Source organism: Rissa tridactyla, chromosome 1 (genome assembly GCF_028500815.1).
Source record: "Rissa tridactyla isolate bRisTri1 chromosome 1, bRisTri1.patW.cur.20221130, whole genome shotgun sequence".
Taxonomy (NCBI): domain Eukaryota; kingdom Metazoa; phylum Chordata; class Aves; order Charadriiformes; family Laridae; genus Rissa; species Rissa tridactyla.
Window position 1 is genome coordinate 24,237,016 of NC_071466.1, and position 22,171 is coordinate 24,259,186.

General features: G+C 36.5%; 1 protein-coding gene across 3 annotated transcripts in view; it reads left to right on the forward strand.

Moving 5' to 3' along the window:
• Positions 1 to 22,171, forward strand: part of NUP58 (nucleoporin 58) — a 38,116-nt gene that overhangs the window by 11,184 nt on the left and 4,761 nt on the right. For 2 of the 3 annotated variants that reach the window (XM_054209307.1, XM_054209301.1), the window contains exons 7-15: positions 2,491 to 2,515; positions 2,966 to 3,031; positions 3,792 to 3,966; positions 5,300 to 5,379; positions 6,083 to 6,201; positions 9,088 to 9,170; positions 12,532 to 12,733; positions 18,673 to 18,771; positions 21,496 to 21,591. In XM_054209307.1, coding sequence (XP_054065282.1) covers positions 2,491 to 2,515; positions 2,966 to 3,031; positions 3,792 to 3,966; positions 5,300 to 5,379; positions 6,083 to 6,201; positions 9,088 to 9,170; positions 12,532 to 12,733; positions 18,673 to 18,771; positions 21,496 to 21,591 — 945 coding nt within the window. The remainder of the gene's footprint in view (positions 1 to 2,490; positions 2,516 to 2,965; positions 3,032 to 3,791; positions 3,967 to 5,299; positions 5,380 to 6,082; positions 6,202 to 9,087; positions 9,171 to 12,531; positions 12,734 to 18,672; positions 18,772 to 21,495; positions 21,592 to 22,171) is intronic. The other variant, XM_054209315.1, reaches the window with a different exon arrangement.

The following is a 22,171-nucleotide window of genomic DNA, read 5'->3' on the forward strand; positions in this document are numbered from 1 at the left end:
ATCAGTTATATGTCAAATAGCCACTAGAGGGGGGAGCGGAGCTATGTTTAAGTAATGCGTTGCAAATACGAAAAATACTCGAACCAGCTTTCTCCAACTGTAACAGGTCTTAGTTTATTTTTTTTTTTAAAGCCTGCACAATAAAACCTATTTTAAGCTGCTGTTCTTCAGAGCTGTTTTTCTGGTGGTGTGTAATTCTATCTGATACATTCTATCAGGTTATTAAAACCAGTTATAAAAGGTTTACCTCTGTGGTAGCTTTGGAGCACTTAAGTAAGGGAATATTGAACATTGACACATGGTAACTTATTAATTTGTCTTGCTTTTATACTTCTACAGTAAGCTTAATTAAAGCTGATTCTAAAATGTGCATTTTCTCTGGGGAATCAATTACTGTTAGCTTAATCTCTTGATTCCACTCAGGACCCAAATTTTAAACTAGGTATACCAGTAGCTAGAAGAGAAAGAAATACAGAAACTCTATGAAACCATTTTTACAGAGTAATGTAGGTTGTGGAGACATAGTTCTTGATACTTGTAGAAGAGATGGAATATTGACTGTCCAAACTGGAGCGCTCTGCATGATGTTGATTGGTTTTGGAGATGATTACTGGAACTAGGAGTGATGGAAAAAGCTCTGATTCCTAGATTCTTACAGGATATCCATTCCTGTAATATTAGGATGTCACAACACTTCCATAATATGCAAGTATCTTAAAATGAGGATCAGAGAACCACAAATGTACTTCAATTTCACATCTCCCATCATTGTTTTGCCCAGCTTTTAGGGTGGAATGAGTACCTGAATTCCCCCTAAGTTGCATAGTCGAACTGGGTGCATGGGACTATTGCTGTCAGGGTGATAAGCAGAGATCCCTTAGCTAAGCAGTGGGAAATGTCAAAGGGGGCTGTTTTTTGAGTTTTCCTTTTTTTTTTTTTTAATTTAGGAACGTTTTCCATAATGGATAGTGCTGGCTTAAGCAGCCCTGACAAATATCCTTACCTGTGTGCTGCTACTCAGTTCTGTCAGTACAGTGGTTTGTACTACTATATGAGGAACTGTGTGAAGGTTTGAGGGTGGTAGTTTTATGGTTTTGAAGTTTTATTTCTTTTTTCTTCCTGAAGAAAAGGAAAGAGGAGATGTGGCTACCAAACAAAAGTACCTTAGTAATCCCAGGACAGACAGGGACTAGTACTTTTGTGCTCTCTTCTGTAAATGGTTATAAAAGCTTTTCCTTCTGAAGACTGACTGTCTAGTACTTTAAAATGCAACTGAAGGAAAAGAAGCTGTTTTTACACATAATTTCCTCAAGTATCCCTAAAAAGAATGTAAAATTGACTGCAGCACTTGCCCAGAAAGTAGCAAAATCTGATTTCAAGTCTGTATCTTTTACTTTGTAAGTACTGTTCTGATGTATGGGGTGGAGGGAAAAGTGGCTGCAGATTGAAAGCAAAGTATACTTAGTTTTCTGCCAAATTTTTAGGTTATCAGCAGAGAAAGAGTCCTAAATTCTGGAGTTTATCTTTTTTTTTAATTTTATGTAGATTTTTTTTCCCTTTAGCAAAAGACGTAGGGAATGGCTGTGAGACTCCAGGTTCTCTAGGTGTCCTGGTACAGGGTGACAGAGTGAGTCTGCAGACAATTTAAGTAGATGTTGCTTTTAAAAAAAGTAGCTGTTTCTGGCAGGGGCATTGGCTTGTGCAGCTTAAAATGTTTGTGGCACTGGCACTAGCTACATAGCTGCTTTCTGCCTTGGTGTCACTGAGAGGGAAGTGATGATGTGAATTGCATCCAGCTGAAGAAGATGAAGCTCACTTCTTGGGCTTTCAGAGTGAGTATTCTTCCTAACAGACTGCTGTGGTGTGGGATGTGATTACTACTTACACTGCTATGCATGATATTGTTTTCAGCTCCATTCTGTTACTCGAGCATCTGGCATCTTGGTCCACAGATGCATAATTTGACATGTGTAGGTGGTAGGTAAGCAGTAACATCTTCAGTTTTGTGAAACCCCATTCATTACTGAACTTAATGCACTAGCAGAATTCTTAGGGAAGTACAGTAGTCAAACCTTCATTACCTTTGTATTTGAGAGGAGCCTACTATTGCTGAATTTAACGCTTGAGTGTTTTGCAGGTACAGGTCTAAGTGAGTTGTGGTTGCGTAAGCAGGAACAGATTTCTTACTCAACTGCAGTTGTTTATGCATTTGTAGTGACTTGTATAGTGACACAAGATGTTTTGCATTACTCTCTGCCAAGAAATCAGCACCTCAAATGTTGAACCATTGTTCTTGAAAAGATATTTATCTGTGAAGGGGGAGTAAATTAAAACCTTCTTTCTTTTATGCCTAGCCTAGTCTGTTCCTCTTATCGAGAGAAATCTAGCAGATCGTAGTCATTAGTTCTTCCCTAAAATCTCATTAACGTTGTCTTGTTTGTTCTTCAAAGTGTTGTTTTTTTTCTCTGACCTACAGTTTTCATTTTCTAGGTGACAAAACAGGAACAAGACCAGAGTAAGTGTTCAGATTTTCTTTGCATTCCATGTCTTATTAGAAAACAGATCAACTAAATGTGTTGGCTGTTCTACTACTTGGATCTTGAAAAAGCCATAAGTGTAAATAACTAACTTTTGCAATATGGATAACTTAGTAATGGTGCTTCATCATTTTAAACATTGCAATTTTCCCATCAAATGCAATACCTACAGCTTATCTGGCATCTGGTATGGACTGATCATGTGGTCTGAAAAATGGTTTCTGCAAATGTGTACAATGCTTATACCACAGGCTTGGACCCTGGTGTAGTATCTGTGTGCATTAATCCAAATCATTTCTAGTTGCGGCATACACAGTTTTGCACACATTGCATGTAGAGTCATTTGAATGTTTTCACGGTATTTAGTAATCGTACGAAAATGTTTGTCAATATTAAAGCACCATCTAAACATGCATTGTCTCTTGTAGAGATAGCAAAGCACTAAAGGATGAAAATCTACCTCCAGTAATCTGTCAAGATGTGGAAAATCTACAGTGAGTAGTGTTTTTTATTTACGGTAGTTGAATACCTGAAGTATTGTATGCTGTTGGTTCTCTGTAGCATGCAGGATAACTTATTACCCCAAGACCTTTCAGCAGGTTAACTTTGGGAACAGAGTAGGCAGATAGTTCTAGTAGCTGAAGTGTTACGCTGTTTTTTGGTGGGTTTTTTTTTTTCAGCCTCGCTTTTCCATGCATTTATGCAAACGGACATGCCCAACAAACATGCTCTTGGAATCTGATCCATCTCTCCCTGGAAGTATTAAGCCCATTGCACATGCACAGTAAGGATCGAACCTTATGTCCGTATCGCATGTGCATTGTGGATCTTCTATGGAATAGAGAGAACTACAAAAGAGCCTTCCCTCAGGCAGGAAGGAGGCAAGTTGTAGGCTAGTCAAAGAGGCTCTAGGTCACTGTATTTGAGTTCAAAGTAGTAATCGCTTTTACATAGATAGTATGTTATGTGTATATAAAAATAATTTATCTTAGTTTGTCAGGGTTCAGCATAAAATGTTTAAACACTTGCTGTTGAAGTTTCGGGTTTTTTTGGTGGCTTTTTTTACAGTATTAGCATGCTAGGAGTTAAGATAATGCTATGCTATACAGTAATTTTACTGTTCAGTACTTGATTATGGGAAAAATAATTTAATAGCTATATAAAAAATGTGACCAAGAGGTAAATACTTGGGTATTTCAGGTTCAATATATTATGTTTCTTTCCTCCCCACCCCCTTCTTTTTCCCTTCCCCAGGAAATTTGTGAAAGAACAAAAACAAGTTCAGGAAGAAATTAGTAGAATGTCCTCTAAAGCAATGCTTAAAGTACAAGAAGACATTAAAGCTTTGAAACAACTTCTGTCTGTGGTTGCCAGTGGATTACAGAGAAACACTCTTAATATTGACAAGCTGAAAGTGGAAACTGCACAGGTATGGTTAAATATAAGTTTTGTTACGTAGAGTTTGTATGTTGATTATTTCATGTAGGATAACTAGCTGCTTTTATCAGTCAAGTTAATACATGTGTCCAAACCAACGTAGTTGTAAACAAAATGAAAAATTCTAGTCTATTTGAAGTTAGTGGAGGAGACTGAAATCTGTGATGTCAGTGCAACAGCAATAAAAATCAGGAAAGCACTCCACAGCAAAGGCAACAGAAGGGAATGTCTGCCTGCTTCTAGTTCAGTTTCAGTCATATTCAGATGCTAGTGAAGACATGTTTGTAACAACATGCTGGACTCTGATGTAGCAGAAATGCAAGTATGTTTTCTGCAGATGACATGAGAAAAAAAACACAAAACACCAACCAAAAAAACCCAACCCCACAAACAAAACCAAAAAACATCCCATAGCATTTCAGGGACCAAAATATCTCAATTAGCACTAGTATTCATTTATTGAACTGGAGTCACAACTCTGTCCACCAGTCTGCATCTTAACTGCAATCAGTTTGAGCTCAGGTTTTGATACAAGTGCTTTTCAAGTTAAGTTCTGTACTGCTTTTTCTTTCATCTGGCATGTCAAGCTGCTTGCTCTATAAATAAGTGTGTTTTATTCTAAAGTAAAAATGTTGATGTGTTTTCTCAATCTTGTGATGCCAAAAGGAAGTACTCTATAGTTGTTCCTTGCCAACAGTTTTCTGTGAAAACAAAAAATTGTTACTGATATTCTCATATTTCTGTAAATGGTGCAGTTGAGAATAACTGCAGAACCAGGCACTGAGAAATTCTTAATGGCAGAGTTATTAGAAAGTACTGAACAGAAGTGTATGCTGTGATTATCATGCTTAAAAAGATCATTTCCATAGAAAAAGAGACTTTTTTTTAAACCAGTTAGTTTTTTGTTTAAAAGATGAAATAATCCTTTTTGTTCTGTTTCTTTTTAGGCGTGTTACTTCCTTGCTCTTGACTATTGCTTTTTACCCCCAGTCCTCAATAATTATAACAGGATTTCTGAAGTACAGCAGAAATTAGATCTTATCTGTGTCAGTTTAGCGCAGTGTTTTCTCGATTTTTGAGAGCTCAGTGTGCTTTCAGTATGTGCTGTTGTTTGTTCCTTCCCCAAACGTCGGTTGGTATTTGCAGTTCTCCAATTTTCTGGCAGTCTATTCTTTGAAGAATTTCCAGTCAGATTCTATCACTGTGTTAAATTAAATATATGTAGAAAATATTTTATGTGAATGAACAGTAGAGTTGTAGCTATTTTTCGTTTTGAATGCTTCATTCAGAACCTTATGTCTTGTTACTTTTCCCTATTTATTTAGGAGCTAAAGAATGCAGAAATAGCATTACGAACACAGAAAACTCCTCCTGGTCTCCAGCATGAAAACACAGCCCCAGCAGAGTGAGTTACTATTATTCATAAGAAATAGTCAATAATAGAATTTGGAGAAGAGAAGACTCCAGGGAGACCTTATTGAGGCCTTTCAGTACTTAAAAAGGGTTTATAAGAAAAATGGGGACAGACTTTTTAGGGTGTTTAGTAATAGGCCTACTTTAGTAGGGCCTGTAGTAATAGGACAAGGGACAACAGTTTTAAACTGAGAGAGTAGATTTAGGTTAGATATAAGGAAGCAACTTTTTGCAATGAGGGTGGTGAAACACTGGAACAGGTTGCCCAGAGAGGTGGTAGATACCTCATTCCTGGAAACATTCAAGGTCAGGTTGGACGGGGCTCCGAGCAACCTGCTCTAGTTGAAGATGTTCCTGCTCGTTGCAGGGAGGCTTGAACTAGATAAGCTTTAAAGGTTCCTTCCAACCCAAAGTAGTCAATGAGCTTCATAATATGAATGTTTTTCTGCTTCTTGTAACATATGTTCTGAATGCTTCACAGAATCAGTGTTACATTTGTGCACTTAATTTAGCTTTATAATCTCATAGACATGAAAAATAGTCTTTACTCCTTTTCTAGTAGTAGAGGGATGTCAAGAATGTCATAGAACATAACTGTTGCAATTAATGAAATGAAAATTGGCATCTAATATAGATCAGATAAAAAAAAAAAGTAGCAAATTAGTGAAGTTTAATCATACTATTTCATTGTCTAGCTACTTCAGAATCTTGGTTGAGCAGTTTGAAGTACAGCTGCAACAATACAGGCAACAAATAGAAGAACTGGAAAATCATCTTGCTACTCAAGCAAATAATTCACACATAACTCCACAAGGTAAATGTTTCAATTGTAATATTTCATACACAAAATTTAGAAATCTTGCACCTATAAGAAAAATTCAGTAATTAATCTCCTCTTTTGTCAGTGTTGACTTATTTAATGTAGGGAAGTAAGTGTTCAGATAGATTCTGCAGTTATTAAATGTAAAGATGAAAGGGATTAAAGGTTAAATTCATAAATGTTCTTGGGCTTTGTTAAGATGGATCCAGTTTCTGAAGTGCAGTTTATAAGCCTGGTTTGTTTTGTGTAGAGATTTTGATACCTAGCTATGCAGGAGTAGAAATCACAACTTCTGAACTTAAAAATAAGAAATAAGGAAGCATGGTATGTTTTACACTCTTGTTCTGTCTGATGACTTAAGCACTGTTCTTGTAAAAGAACTTGAGTCGTCTCTATATTTAGCTAGGGCACTTGCATAGGAGCTGGAAATGGAAGTTTGGGGCTCATAGTGGGGCAGGGTCACATCTGAGACATTATTATGTAAACATTTGAATTCCGGTTTTGTGCTGCGTTTTCTGACAGTGTCTATTCAATCCATTTGCATTTTGCTTCTTTACAATTCCCAGCGATCTCATAAATGTCAGTGAAAGCTCCCTACTCCTCAGTTTTTCATTGACTCAGATGACTGTTACTTCAGTTCTACTCCCAAACCATTTTTCTTTCTTTTGCCTTTGTCTGTGTACTGTTCTTGTGGTTGACACAACAGTAACAAAATCTGGTTTCCTTTCATTTTGTCCTCTATCTTCCTTCCTCTATCCCCTTCCACTAATGTGACTTCTGTCCGCCTGCTACTTTAAGAAGAGGTCTTCATACAACAGAGGTGGTTATCTATGGAAGATACTGAAATGTCTTCATCATTGCAGATGCGGGATTTTCCCCCACCTGTAAACTCTGAGAAATTGTGCAGTTGCTTGGGATGTAAGGTTTCTTTCAGTAGACTGTCTTGTGAAAAATGTGGGCATAGGGATGAAGATGGATTTTTCTGGGAAAGGTGTTCTGTAATCTTTCTTCTATAAATCTCTGATCTGGATGGGCAATCCTGACAAAATGAGAGTGAGAGCATTGACATCCACTATATCCACCTCCATCCCTTTGGCATCTAGCTACTATAAGGCTGATGTCTGGGACCTTCTAACTTGTACCGGGCTGTCTGACTGGACAAATATGGGTGTCTGCTCTGCCAGCTCCAGATTGGGATCTTTTCCTTAGTTTGGAGCTTGTTGGCATTGCCTTCAGCTCTGACCAAATGAGAAAATTTAGTCTTGTTTGCTGCCATGTAATTCAATCTTTGGAGACTCTCTCTGGTCAGAGAATACCGATTTCTGAATGGTAATCTGGTTGGTTGCCATTCCTGTGATCACAGAAATTTTTATCTTCTGGGTCGTTTTAGGTACGGGTCCTCCAATAAGCAGTGATTTCAAGTTGCTTCGGCTTTTTGTGCCAAATGATACTTGAATATATTGCTATCACAGGACGGTACCTAGATTTTGGACTTCATATGTCAAAACAAAAAGAACTGTCTAGATCTAGCTTCCAGAATGGAAGATCTGCTGAATCCTGAGGGGCCTCTATCTTTCTGTGTGATCCTCTTGTCTGTCTAGAGTATGAGAGGGACGCCTTCACAGATTTTCCTCAGGTTTTTCAGCAGTTTCTGCTGTAATCTAAAGGTTCCTTGCTTGTGTGGGCAAGCTTCATTTTGTTGTACCAACATGTGCAGACTGTCAGCAAATGATCTAGTGATCTTGTCAACACTATATTGCATATGTAGCCTTTACCATACAGGAAAAACTTCCTTATCATACAGGAAACCATGCCCCAGAATGCTTTGAAAATTTTGAAATGTCTAATATTCAGTATCAATAAATTGCCTCCAGACTCTTTGGAAACTTGTGACTGGTCTTCCTAGATACCGCTGCCTCCACAACGCTGCAGATTGCTGTGAGATTTATTCCCCAGCTTTTCTTTTTCAGAAAGAAATGCAAATTATAATGGAGTAATTCTCCTATGGAGAGGCAGACCTTTCCAGTTCATGAGTCATTGCTAGACATCATCTTCAAGAACTTGATAGCTACTATTTGCATATCAGTAGGTTATATGTATCCTTCATAAGAAATGCAGAAGCTGATCTTTTCACAGTGAAAGATCACTTCACTTTCCTGTGCTTCGTTTTGGTACATTGTTTCAGTGCTTCTTTCAGAAAAGCACTTTTTGTCAACAGACGTGTCATTTTGCCAAAACCTTTCTGATTTCCCTTTTAATCCTAAAGTTTTGCATTAGTTGGGTCAGTACGCTGGAAACACTTTCGGATCTGTATGGGAAGTAGGATATCCTGAATATGAGACTCTGTGTAGGCAAGAAGGCTCCCCGTTGTGTTTCTCTGTTTGATATGCAAGTAAAGCTTCTATTGTAGTGCTCTCTTCGGCAAGATCAACCGAACGCTTAAATATACTTTAAGTCAGAAAGAGTAGAAAATGTACACAAATGCAAGGAAATCTGATTTAACTGTATTTATGTAAAAAACAATGAGGGAAAATGTTCCTGAGTAATTGGATAAAGTTAAGGTAAATAATATTTTTTAGCTTTGCTAAATGAGAGAATTGTAGGAAACAAATTGCCATGTATATAAAAATAAATCTGAGAACAGAATACTTTTCAAAAATAAAGTGTGAAGACCTGTCAAAAAGTAGTGCTTGGGTGACTTGTTACCCAGTTGCTCTCAAATTCTGTATTTCTTCTAGGCATTAACTTGTTCTCATGCAACTATGTTTGCGCTTTGTGCTGTATGGGTTTTCGGTGGGATTCTTGCTGTGCTATAAACACTGAATCTTTTCTTGTGGTAGTAGTATTGTCACTTACCACTATTTTGTATGCCTCTTACAGATTTGTCTATGGCTATGCAGAAAATCTATCAAACATTTGTAGCTTTAGCTGCACAACTTCAATCAATACATGAAAACGTAAAGGTATGTTGTTTTGATGTGTTCCTGTGTGTTAGTGAAAGGACTACAAAGAGTCACTTTTTGAAAACATAATATATCTTCAGGTATTCTTTTATTTTTCTGTTAAATTAACTGCTTTTAAAAATTTTCAAACTGTCCTGGAGAAGTGCTTTTATTAAAAAAATAACTTTTGTTCAGCTGAAGTCTAATTTGGTGGTCGCAACTGACCACAATCCTTTAGGTTACAGAATGTTTTTCACTTAACTCCTTTTCCTTTTTAATTGTTGATCAATTCTTGAAATTCTGTCTTTGACCTTATGCTTGTATGTTTTGTTTTTCGACCAAAGATTTATTGATTTCAAGCAAAGATATCAAAAGCTGCTCTTTCTCAAATAGGTAACAGAAAAAAAGTTGGTATTCATATGTAAGATTTTTCAACATGTCAAAGAATTCTGGTGAAAATCATGTTTTGGCTTGCTTCGTTGTTTTCAACCTAGTTTTCATGGAAAGTCTTGTGTATAGAAAAGAGAGACTAGTATGGAAAAAATGCTGATGTATCAAAGATCCTAACTAGGCTTGTTTTTTTTTTTTTTTCTATTGTGGACTCCATCTTAAATTTCCCATTAACAGTTCTGGACATATTGACAAAATGTCGATGTCCTTCAATCCATAAGTTTTCTTGAGATTATTAGAACCCTTCTGGTTACAAGAAAAAAAAACTTGGAGTACAAGTGTTTGGGATTGTTTCTACAAAGTGACTTCCTTAATGGAATAGCTCTGCTAAATCTTGTGCTTGTTTTCTTCTCAAAGCTGCTTCTGCTCAGAATTGCTAGTTCTCTAAACATCTGAAACTTTTTACCTTTCCTGAATAAAGTTCAGGAATACCGGGGATCTTGTATGAACTAAATTCTTTGTGTTGCACTGCTTCTATCAGCATGGATATTCACTGGATTACAGCTACCTGCCACCAGATATTTGTGCTGCTCTTAGTTAACTCAATTTTGGTACCAGATAGAGAGTATATCATCTCTTCCATAATTTTGTCAGAATTACAGAAAAAGGATCCCAAATGTGTACTGGGCTCTTCACTTCTGAGATGTGTAGCCCGAACTCATGCAGTGGTCTTTGATGGCACTGTTCTGTTGCTCTTTGATATGAAGAGAAGGATTAATATGTAGGTGTAAGCCATAGTATCTTCAGTACCTTGTCAGTGTGACTGAATAGGAAAGACTTTACTTCAACTTGAGAAGTATTCTATCACCTAAGGGGTTGGTTTGAGGTTACTTCTTTCTTTTGGGGAGTTTTTTTGAGATTTAATCTAGTGGGTGGACATGACGGCTGATATTTTGGAAGACACAATTATAACTAAAGCTTCAAAAATCAGAAAAATGAATGTACTGCTTAAGTGGATCTGTTACTTTGACCATCTGTTTAGTTTATCTTCTAGGAGAGGAGAGTAGTTTTGAAACTGCTGTCTCTCCCTTATTTGATGGTTGTGATATGGTTTGTGAAAGCAGAGCTGTGACCACAACTCATTCGTTTGTCTGAAGTAGGCTTTCTGGTTTATACGTATACTTTGATTCAAAGGTCTGAAGTTGTAGAAGAATATGGCCTGAAACATCTTTGCACTGGGCTAGTTGTTAAATACACTTACATTACACATGAACATACATTCTGTATCCAGGGTCAGTGAAGGGTGAAATGTGCTTAGGCACAATTCGGGTAAAGAATGTCATTAAATGATTCCGCATAGATTAGCATTAGGAACCTCTCTACAATGTCTAATGGCATTTCTGTCAGCTCCTATGGCAGTCAGTATGGCATTGTATTGAATCTCATCAGAGTTCTACGAATGTCTCTTCTCTCCAAAGACGGCACTCCTGATGTGATAATGAGGTCATTCTTTTCTGTGTGTTTCATGCTGTTGCTGATAGACTTAGGCTTACGGCTGATCAAATCCTGAGACAGAATTTTTGAACTGTAAGCTCCTCTTCTTGGAAACAAGCATATCCTTAGCCAGGAGCACAGGACATAGTATGTCTTCCATAAAACTCAATTGAACCTAACTGGTTTTTGGTAACAACTAGGACCATGCAGCTGCTCCCTCACTCCCCTGGTTGGGATGGGGAAGAGCATCAGAAGAGCAAAAGTGAGAAAACTCATGGGTTGGGATAAAGACAGTTTAAGTAAAGCAAAAGCCATGCAGCCAAGCAAAACAAGACGCAGAATTCATTCACTACTACCCATGGGCAGGCAGGTGTTCCGCCATCCCTAGGAAAGCAGGGCTCCATCAAGTGTAACAGCTACTTAGGAACACAAACACCATAATGCCAAATGTGTCCCCCTCTCCTTTTTCTCCCCCCAGCTTTATATACTGTGCATGACATCACATGGCATGGAATGTCCCTTTGGTCATTTGGACTGTCTCTCCTCCCAACATTTTGTGCGCTCCCAGCCTACTCGCTGTCAGGGACTATGAGGAGCAGAAGAGGCCTTAACTGCTTAGCACCAATCAGAAACATCAGCACACTATCAACATCACTTTCATCCCAAATCTAAAATATAGCACTATACCAGCTGCTAATAAGAAAGTTAACTCTATCCCAACTGAAACCATGACAAAGCCATTTATTCTTTTTATGTTACCTAAGATATCCATAGTTCCCTCATCTGTGACAGATAGAAATGGCTCATGATGAACAGGCCAAGCCAGGTGTTGCCACAGAAGGTGGGGTTTTGATAGGGTAAGCGGCATAGGCACAACACATTTGGGCTGCTTGTAAGTCTGAAGCAGAATGAGCTATTGCATTTGCTCTGCATTACATCATTGATGGAAAAGCATCAGAAACAAGAGTGAATTCTAAAATTCTAGTGGCTTCTTTGGCTTCATGCTAAGAAAGAAATGTAAGAGTGAAAGGAAGGAAAGAACACAGGTAACGGTGATAGGGGAGCAAAGGTAGACTCCATGCAGAAAGGGTAGCATTGAAGAAGAGTGTATTGTTTTCTGTTATGAGTAAGTAACGTGGCCATATTTTGCCTCTTAGGTCGGCTAGTACAGTGATACAAATGGAATTGTGCCGACTTATACCAGCTTTGAAAGATTTTGATACCATTCAGTATGTTAATCTGTTACGCTTGACTGCTTTCCAGAATTTAAGGAAAGGAGCCTGTTTTGGCTGTAGCTGATGCAAAACAATTCTCACCACTTCATAGCCTGACTAGATCCCTTCAGGTTGTGGGGTGGGGGGTGTTTTGGGTTTTTGGGGTTTTTTATGTTTGTTTTTAAGGAAATGTTATTTATAACTTAGTCTCTCTTTATCCTTATTAAGTTAAGGTTTTACATCAAATACACTGAACTAAAATGGCTTCCCCCCACCCCCTTCAGATGCTCAAAGACCAATACCTTGGCTACAGGAAAACCTTTCTGGGAGATGCCATGGATGTGTTTGAGGCAAGACGAACAGAAGCTAAGAAGTGGCAGAGCGCGCCACGTGTTACCACTGGACCGACCCCTTTCAGCAACATACCAAATGCAGCAGCCGTTGCGATGGCTGCAACACTTACTCAGCAGCAACAGCCTGCTACAGGTCTGAGTGCATTCAAGTTATAGATTATTAGTGTTACAACAATAGTAAATTTGTGTAAAATTTTCTATGAAGTCTTCCTTTGTGTTAGACTAAAATTTAAACGTTGTGATGAGCAAAGTTACTGATACATAGCCAATAGAAAAATGCAGGGTAGACTTAGCAATAATTATGCAACAGATACTTAATCTTGTGAATTTACTTGTATTAGTGGTATTTACTGTATTGTTCTAACTTACCCCTCGGAATGTGAGTCTCCATTCTTAAGTAACATCTCTGAATATACATAGCCTCTTTCCAGAATTGTATGGTTATAGTAAATTATTTCAAAGCAGTGAGGAGAGAATATCTAAATGCCTATTAACCTTTTTCTTATGTAAAATAATGCATTTTTATATAGCACTTTGGAACTGTAAAATGAAAATTGCTGTAGAACAGGAAGGATAGTGGAGCAAAAATCTGTAGAATAGGAGGATGGATGCCTGGCTTATTATTTTATAGCCAAGTCCTTTGTCAGGGTGATGTTGGAGCAGTTTTTGCTGGCCGTTATGCTGTTGCAAATAAATATTAGCAGAGTGAATCAGTGGTTCTGTGTGTGCACGTGTGTAAAAGGAAGACCAAAACAGAGGAAATGCGTGACCCACTGGTAATGAAGAATGGATATGTATGGCAAAGGAAATAACTTAAGGCACCTTAGTTGACGTTGTTACACTAACCAGCACTTCTCAGAGGGATTCCTAAATGTAGAGAATTGAATTAAAATGTAATCGTATAACAGAAATAAGATAAATTCTATGTAATTTTACTTGGACTATGTCAGCAAATTATGAAAAGCGTAGTTAACTTCATTCTGCCATTTATTTTCTAAAAATGTTGTCATAGGTGTACTGAAAGTCATATTGGCACCTGTTCCGTGTCTTGTCTTAAACCATTCAAAATATGACTGTTGTTAATTAGAGACCTATGCAGCAACCACACTAAGTTTGACAAATTATTAGGCTGTCCTTGCCTTCTCCAAAATAAAAAAAAATATAATGTGCTTCCATCCCTGGCCCTTATAAACAGCAAGGAGAAGGATTTAAAAAGCAAATATGCCAAAATATTTTGAACACAACAAACAAAAAAAAGAAACATGAAATATTCCCGTCATAGACCACTGTCTTCCTGTTGCTGCTATATTAATCCATGGAAATTCTCTTGAAGTGACATCTGCAAAAGAGTCTGGTCTTAAACACATTAAGTGTAATGTCACACTTCAGGGTTTTTAATATACATAGAAGTGTGGCTTGTGCGGCCTAATGTTGCCACAGTAGTTCCCTCTCCTTTCATCTTTCTCCTTGTCTTATTTTTTTTTTAATATTCCCCATAGTCATTACAGAATTAGTTGTGTATGAAAGCCATATACTTGGGTTATCACATGTAAAGTTATACCTGCATTTTTATGAATTGGGGTGAGGGATTTGAACTCTCCTCTTCCTAGTCCAGCTTCAAGAGAACTGCTAAGAACTTCAGTAAATTGATGCCACTTACGGCATGACTTCCTGAATATTCTCTTAGGAGTAGTGGAGAGTGGGGGGGGGAAGGCTGAATTGACCTGTACCAACACAACCTGAGGTAAGGTGACTTTATACCTTGAGGTATTTTGTAAGATTTTTGTAGCAAAAGGAGCAAATGGGAGTGTGTGTAGGTTGGGGTTTTTTTGGTGTTTTTTTGGTTGATTGTTTTGGTGGAGTATCTCAAAAGCCAAAAATGTGCCAATTACAGGAGTGGTGCAGGTAGAACAAAGCCATTAACTTACATAACCAGCCAACAAAAGTAGACAACAACTTGTTTACTACTGATTGAGTTGAAATATTGTCATACTGCATGCAACTCACTTGAGGACCTGCAGAAATAGAGGTAGATTGACGTTTTGAGTGGCACTTCAAGAGTACTTAAAACTCTTAGAAAATAGGGTTAGATGGAACTTGAAGTCATCTGTTCTGTTCCCTTAGCTCAAAAGCAGGATTATTCAGGCCTGAACTGTTCCAGAGAGACCTTAAAGTCTTAAAAGCTTGCTAGAAAGGAAAACTTCACAGCTTTCCTAAATTACTGATTTCAGTGTGTGTCCCAACAACTTACCTGAAACTTCTTAGCTTCAGATTAAGGCTGCTGCTTTTTGTCTTACTCTTTGTGGAAAAGGAAAAGAATCTATTCTTTCAGTTTTGCAGGAATCTTTAAATATTTAAAGACTGCCTCCTCTTCATTTCCTTTTCCTCGTTTGAGTTTTCAGATGGCCATTTGCTGCAGTAAAACTGCAAATGTTTACATGTTTTAACTTTTGTGTTATGTTGTTGTGAATTCGATAAACTATCTGCTAGAAGTTAAAATCATGCGTATTTCTTTTCAAGATCTAGATCCTGAAGAGCGGGATAGATGAGGGATGGTAGAAGGTTATGAGAGAAAAGATTATGAAATTAGGTGTATGTAAAGTGGGGGAAGGGAGTGTGTGTGTAATACCTGACATGCTGTTACTGTTCTTGAAGATAAGAATAAAACAAGAAAATTAATCTGGGCTTTAAAGCTTTTTGACTAAAATCTAATATATGGTACTCTAGTATTGTGGGATCAGGATGGTTAGTCTCTTTTTAAAAAAAAAAAAAATTTAATGTTTACATGGCTACATCTATTTAATAAGATTAACTTAGTTACTCTTCTTTCTCTGAAAAAGATAAATAATAATTTATTTTAAACTTGTGTTCAGAAGTCAAAGGTTTAGTAGCTACATCTAAGCTGTGGGATCAGGGAATGTTTCCCCAGTTCCTGGGTGCAGGTGTGCACCCTATTTATGTTCTCTCCATATGCCAATATGTGTCTGGCTTCTATTGAAAGAAATAAAGCCAGTGGATCCCAGCCATATGGAAGAAAGGGAGCAAAGATGCACTCCACTGGTCTCCTGGGATGGATAATCAGGACACCAAGACTGTGGCGTGCACACTGAAGCACAATTTTTGTGCAGTTTTTTGAAGTAGAGTTATTAACATTATGCTTAAGTCTTGTCTGCACACAACCTTTCTCCCTAGTTTAGCACTCTTGCTCTGAGCACAGCTTTATTGGTAGCTGGTCATGCTTTTGTGCCGTAGCAACTAGAATTTTAACTGCTGCCTCACTAGCACCTTCCCCGAGCAATCTTGAACAGCGTGGAAGTTAAAATGATGGTGGCTAGTCTACCTGTTAACATTGATGGGACTAAAGTAAAAGATTTTAAAGGAAATTAAAGTTTAGTGAACTAAATGCGTGAGGCTGAAACTGACGTTTTTCTGATAAGACTAAGTTGTCTTAAAGAAATGCTTTTCTTCAAGCTCACCTTTCCTCCTCTAAAAATAAATAAAGTAGATACCCCCCCAACAACTTAGTTACTCTCTCCTTAACTGATGGAGTGCAGAGTTAGTCAAAGCATTGTCAAGCTACTAGCATGCTTTGTTATGTTTTGACTTGGCTCGGTATGAGATTGAAGTGCTAATGGGAAAGGATACTGAAATCTTCATAGCACTTAAAACTTCTGTTGTGTCATTTGATATTAACCTTGGTTAAAATTAGTGTATTACTTTGTCAGACTTGGATCTAAGTTTGACACTAAATTTGTTCACTGTTAGGACCAGCTGTGATTTCCCAAAATTGCAGTGTCACTTTAGGAAATTTGGCTGACCTGTCTGGACTCTTTATAGTGGGCACTATTCATTAAACTGAAATGCTCTACAGGGCAAATATATCAAGTTTTAAAATGTCAAAATACTCATTATAAAGAATTTGTCTCGTACTTACAGTAGCCAGAAGTGCCAATTTTTTGCTAGTACTTTTGGCATCGAAGAATCTTTATTACTAGTTTTTTGCTATTGAAAACTATGTTTACTTACAAGAACTAGAAATAGCGATGAGGCCTTCAGAACATTATGGTACAAAATTAACAAATATCATGTGCTGTTGCTCAATGAGAAGCTTATTAGCCTAAGGCCTGAGATCCTGTTTTATATAATCTGAGATATTTTAGAATAGTGTTTTTTACTGGCTCTAAAAAGCATATTGCATTTGGAAAAAGGCTTGGCTGGAGGACTGTAGTGTTTTGTTTTAAGGTTTTTGTTTTAAGGAGGCACTAACAGTGCCTCCTACTGGGATAGAAACCTGTGCACTTGAGAAGGAACTGGATATGTGGTTTTGGGTTTTCTTTTAGTTATTAGCTAACTAACTGACTTGTGTAGGCTTTTTTTTTTCTTTTTATTGATAACAATTGTTGTCTTATTTTTAAGGAGCTGCGAGGTAGATGTATCAGTATTTAAACTGGATGTAAAGAAGTTTAGTTTGAAATTTATGTGAAAATTTGTAATTACAACATCTGGTATATTTTTTTTTTTAGTTGAAAAAATAGCTTGGGTTTCGCAACTATTCCCTGCTAAGCAGAGACTGAAAGCTAACAACTTTAGATGCCCTTAAAATTTAGTTTAACACTACTTTGAGTATACAGATGTCATTCAGCTTGGATCACAAGAATTTTGTGTTCCTAGCAAGAAATGTTACTTTTCGATATACAGTGCCTTTCACTTGATTCAAAATGATTTTCCGTTTAAATCTTCAAATACTGAAATGATTTTAAAAGCTTCAAATAGCTAGGTTTTAAAACTCTAGATAAATATTAGTAATGGGAAACTTTATAGTACACAGGAAGAAATTTTGAATGAAAATAAGCCCAAATGTGATAATGGTTTAGGAAAAAGACTGAAATCATTTGAGCTTTACAGTAACATATAAATAAAACATCACTTTCACAGATAGCCTTCTCCATCTTTGAACATACTTTATGTACTCTATCTTGAGGAAAGGTGTGAATGTCTGTGGATTAAGAGTTTGGCACCGTATTTTATCTTCAATGGTTAAACTTTTTAACTAGTGCACTGAAAACTGTTTGAAAAAGACAGGAATATAAGATTGTACTGTGAAAACTGTCAAAATATATTAATTATTTATCAGAATTAATTATTTTAAAATGTGTTAGTAATGGGCTAGCAAGTTGATTCTTTATTCCCCAAGGTTAAGGAAAAAAAAAAAAGGAACTGAGGCTGTAAATTTTATCTTGGCAGACTGAAAATGTTTTTTGACAGTCCTGCATCCTAGTGTGAATACGCAGGGGAAGTACTGTCAACTTTTTTAAATTATGGGACAAACTCTGACTTTGAAATTTTGAATGTATCTAATTCATTAAGGTACACAGTACTGTGCCTTTTGTAAATGTTTATTTAAACAGGTGGTTTGACTAGTTTACCTTATTGAATGGTGTTATGTAGCAGAGCTTAACAGAACTCAGTTATCACTTGTGTGGAAAAGAATTGAATTGTCATGTTATTGTGTAATTGACTTGCTTAAAAATGAACAATAAATTTAATAAAATAAAGTCATTGTCTTGTTTTTTATCTTAGTGTTCTGTTTAAATTTGGATGGAATACTTGAGTAGTTTTGAAGATTCCTGTTTATTAAATAAATTAACTTTTGGTAATATAGTTTTAGTTACATTAGTGTCAGTTCTTATGTTTTTAATTTGAAGGTTTTATATTCTGAGTTCATTAATACAGGTGACAAAATTTTACCTATGAGTTCTCTCAGGGTTTTGATTAATGTTTTAAAGTTTAAGGTGAGACTGGTTAACTTTTAAAAATACTAAATGACATTATTATCATATTATCAGCTTTGACTAGTTTCACCTATTACAATCAGTGTTTTCTTAGATTTTTACCAGGTGGACGTAGAGGCAGACAGTTAAGTGAGGAATTTTGATGAGGTAAAGTTTGGGATCTTAATGGGATTTGTTGAAAGCAATGATGTTCACATTATCAAATACTTGAATAAATAAATAAAGGACCTCTTTACTATGAAAGAGTAAGGCAAGTTTGTTCTCATTTTTTTTATACCAGGGCCACAGCCATCTCTGGGAGTTAGTTTTGGAACGCCATTCGGCTCAGGTATTGGCACTGGCTTGCAATCAAGTGGCTTAGGTTCTTCAAGCCTTGGAGGTACACTTTAACTTTTCTAATCTTTCATTGAATTATTATACCGCACATCTGAATCTCTTGCAAACCTTTAACTCCACTAAGAGGATGATCTGTTTCAGGGAAAGACCTTACAATTTGGCAGTCGGCGCTTTCCAAACTCCTTCATGTTATACAGAAGGAGTTGCTAAGGCTAACAGTAAGGCTAAAAAGCCATTGTAGTTAAAACCCAGGATGAACAAGATGAAGTAATCTCATAGAAGTTCTGTTCTTAAAGCTAGGGAAGTACATCAAGTATGTCCTTTTGTAACAACTTGACTTTAATTTTACATGTATGAACGTTAGGCACCTGAGACGTTGAATCACGCTGTAGCTAACCCACAGAAGTTTTTCACCTGTATATACAACCGTTAACTATAGGGACCCATTTCTGCTTGGGTTAAGATAAGAATAAACGCTTAAAATTTACTACAGTTCTGGAATCCTGCTTGCTGCAACATGTTTGCTTTAGCTGTCATTCTGTCCCTCAGTGCTGAGGTGGAAAAAAAAATAAAAGTACACCCTCAAGCTGAAAAAGCAACATTTGAAAGCGAGGGAAAAATACTTATCAAAATGTTAATAGTGCCGGTGGGGTATATATTCCAAGAGGACACATGACTGTGAAAGAGTAGGTGGTAATAAAAAAAGTATAAGATTCATGTAGACACTTTCATTTAAACGTAATGAATTCTCAGTAGTAGAAGAACTACAAGAACTACAAGTAGAATCTAAGTGACTAGTAGAATCTAATCTGCATGTGAATTTCCCATCTATATAGGTCAGGGGTTCCTGCAGTGCAAGTCAAAGACACTAGTGTCCTCTGAAGCTTTTGTATGAGATCTGCAAAGAAAATGGTTACATCTGCTGAGCGCAAACATAATGTGCTGTGGGTTTTCTTGTTACATCTTCTGTTCTCTGCAGCCTCAGTCCGCATCCCTACGTTTTGCCTCTTAATGAGCCAAACATGTGAATCAGTGTTGTAATATATTTAAGATAATTAAACATCATTCAGTTTGGAAAGATGATGTAACTTGAATGTTACATCCGTTTTACCATAAATTATCTTGAAATTATGCTTAAATCTGCCAATGTTGTTTCTCATCAGATTTTAAGCTTTTTCAGATAAAAGAAAGTCTGTGCGCTAAAACAGGAAAAATAACTGAGAATAGCAGGCTAAAAAGAAAGTACTTGTGAATTACCAGGTCGTGCCCATGATGCTTTAAATGCCTTTTAAAAAAAACAAACCACCAAAAAAAAAAACCAAACAACAAAAAACACCGTAAAACTCTTCCTTTTCAACCAAAGAGGTTGTAGACTAAAGATTATTTATATATGTTCACCAATTCTGCCAATGTAAATGAAAGAACATTTTCTGAAACAAATTAGCAGGATGAATGCTTAAGATTTTCTTAGGGTTTTTTTTTTTTTGAACAGGACAATTTTTAATGTGTACTTTTGAAACATCATTTTAATTGGTTGCTCTTTTTCCATGATAAATATTCTGTGAATTTTGTCAGTGATAACCATAGAAGCTTTAGCACTTAAGTATATGAGGCATGTAGCATATAGATCCTATGCTTCATTAAATATTTGCAGACGCCTTGTCTGACTATTGGTAATTAATTTCAAACTAGATAGGACAAAAGAGTGTATCATTTAGATAAACCATCTTACATTCATTACATTAAAACTTACTTGATTTTAAAATTGCAGATAACTAGAGAACACTGCTTCAGATCATGTGTTTAGTCCTTATTAGCTTTAAAATCTAAAAATTATTTCTGTAAAGGAATTAAAGGCTCAATTTGCAGTAAAATACTAGTATTTTCCCTGACACTTGAAACTTAAGATGGGGGCATAATAACATCAAATACAAATACCGTTCTCTTTTTACAAACCTCTCGAGACGGCCAAAATCAGAGAATTTCTTTCTCTCTCTCCTTTTGTTTGGTTTCCATCTCAAACTGCAAGCATCGACTTACTTTTCCTTTGAAGTGATCTCATATTAATAACATGATTTGAAATCTTGAAATATTTATATTATGAAATTATAAATGTCAATTACAAAATTTACATAATGAGTTTTATTACAGCTATATGTTTATGGCTGCCCTTTATATTATGATTTTTCCCATTAAGTATTGTGAAATTCTTTTTCTATTCTATATTTAACCTATTTTGTGGTTTCCTAGGTAAAGCTGATCCCAAATAACCTGGGGGGCACAACGACTCTAAAATAAGCCCAATGTAAACTCAAGAAAATGTTTACTCTGTTTTAAGCATAGAGAATTTTTCTTTTAGAGTTGTGGATGAAGATTGCGGCTTTCTGCAATAGAAGTCATAGAACTTATGTCTGAATTTTCTTAGTTTTGGCCCATTTGGTTACCGTTTTCTTGCCAGTTTAACAGCAATTCAATAGCAATTTTGTAAACTCTGATAGATTGCTTCACCTGTTTTTATAGCTTTTCCCTTTACTCAGTTTGTATTTTGAAGGAAGTATTTTTCTCCAACGCTTTCCTGTTTGCATTGTTTTCTTAATGCAATACTGAGTTGAGAATAAAATACTCGAGTCATAATCTTCAGAATATTTGTTTACCAAATAATGCTTAGAATTATGTTTGGTTTGAGAATAATCACCCCAAACATATGTGTCTTTAATCGCTGTGTCTGTAATTTTTTTGTTGTATGTCTTTACTGTTATTCTACTAGGATTTGGAAGTAGCTCTGCCTTTGGAAGTAGTGCCACAGGAGCATCATCGTTTGGGTTTGGAACTACAAGTAAGCCATCAGGAAGTCTAAGTGCAGGTTGGTTTGTTTCTCTTAAATTCCAGTTTGTCTTAAACTTACTTTGTTACAATCAAACTGCTGCACTCAGTGTAAGAAAGCTACTGAAACAAAGTGTTTACATGTGTATATAACCATTAAAGTAACTATTTACTTGCTGAATACACATTTTCAGAGGAGTTTTTAGGTTCTGTTAAAGGTCTCCTGGGTAGACAGCACTGAGTGAGCATTAATGTTTTCTGTTTGATGGTGTCTGTCTAGTCAGGAGGCGAAACAGGAGATCAGGTGCACCCGATTGGATCAGATGCAGTCCGAGGCACAGAAGTGCAGTTACTACTTGAAGGCATAGGCTATAGTTAGGGAGCTATTGACATTAGTGTATAAATTTGTGACAAATATACCAGTAATTCGACTTCCTGTATTTACAAATAAAGTTGAAATTATTTTTTAAAAGCTTAGAAGGTTTCTTTAACGCTGTTTTTCTTATCTTTTCTATCTGAATAATAAGTTATAGGTGTTGTATCTCTGGAATATATGCATGATTCAATGTGTTAACTACTTTGAAAACATTTCTGTGGCAATTCAACTACTCAGTACTCAT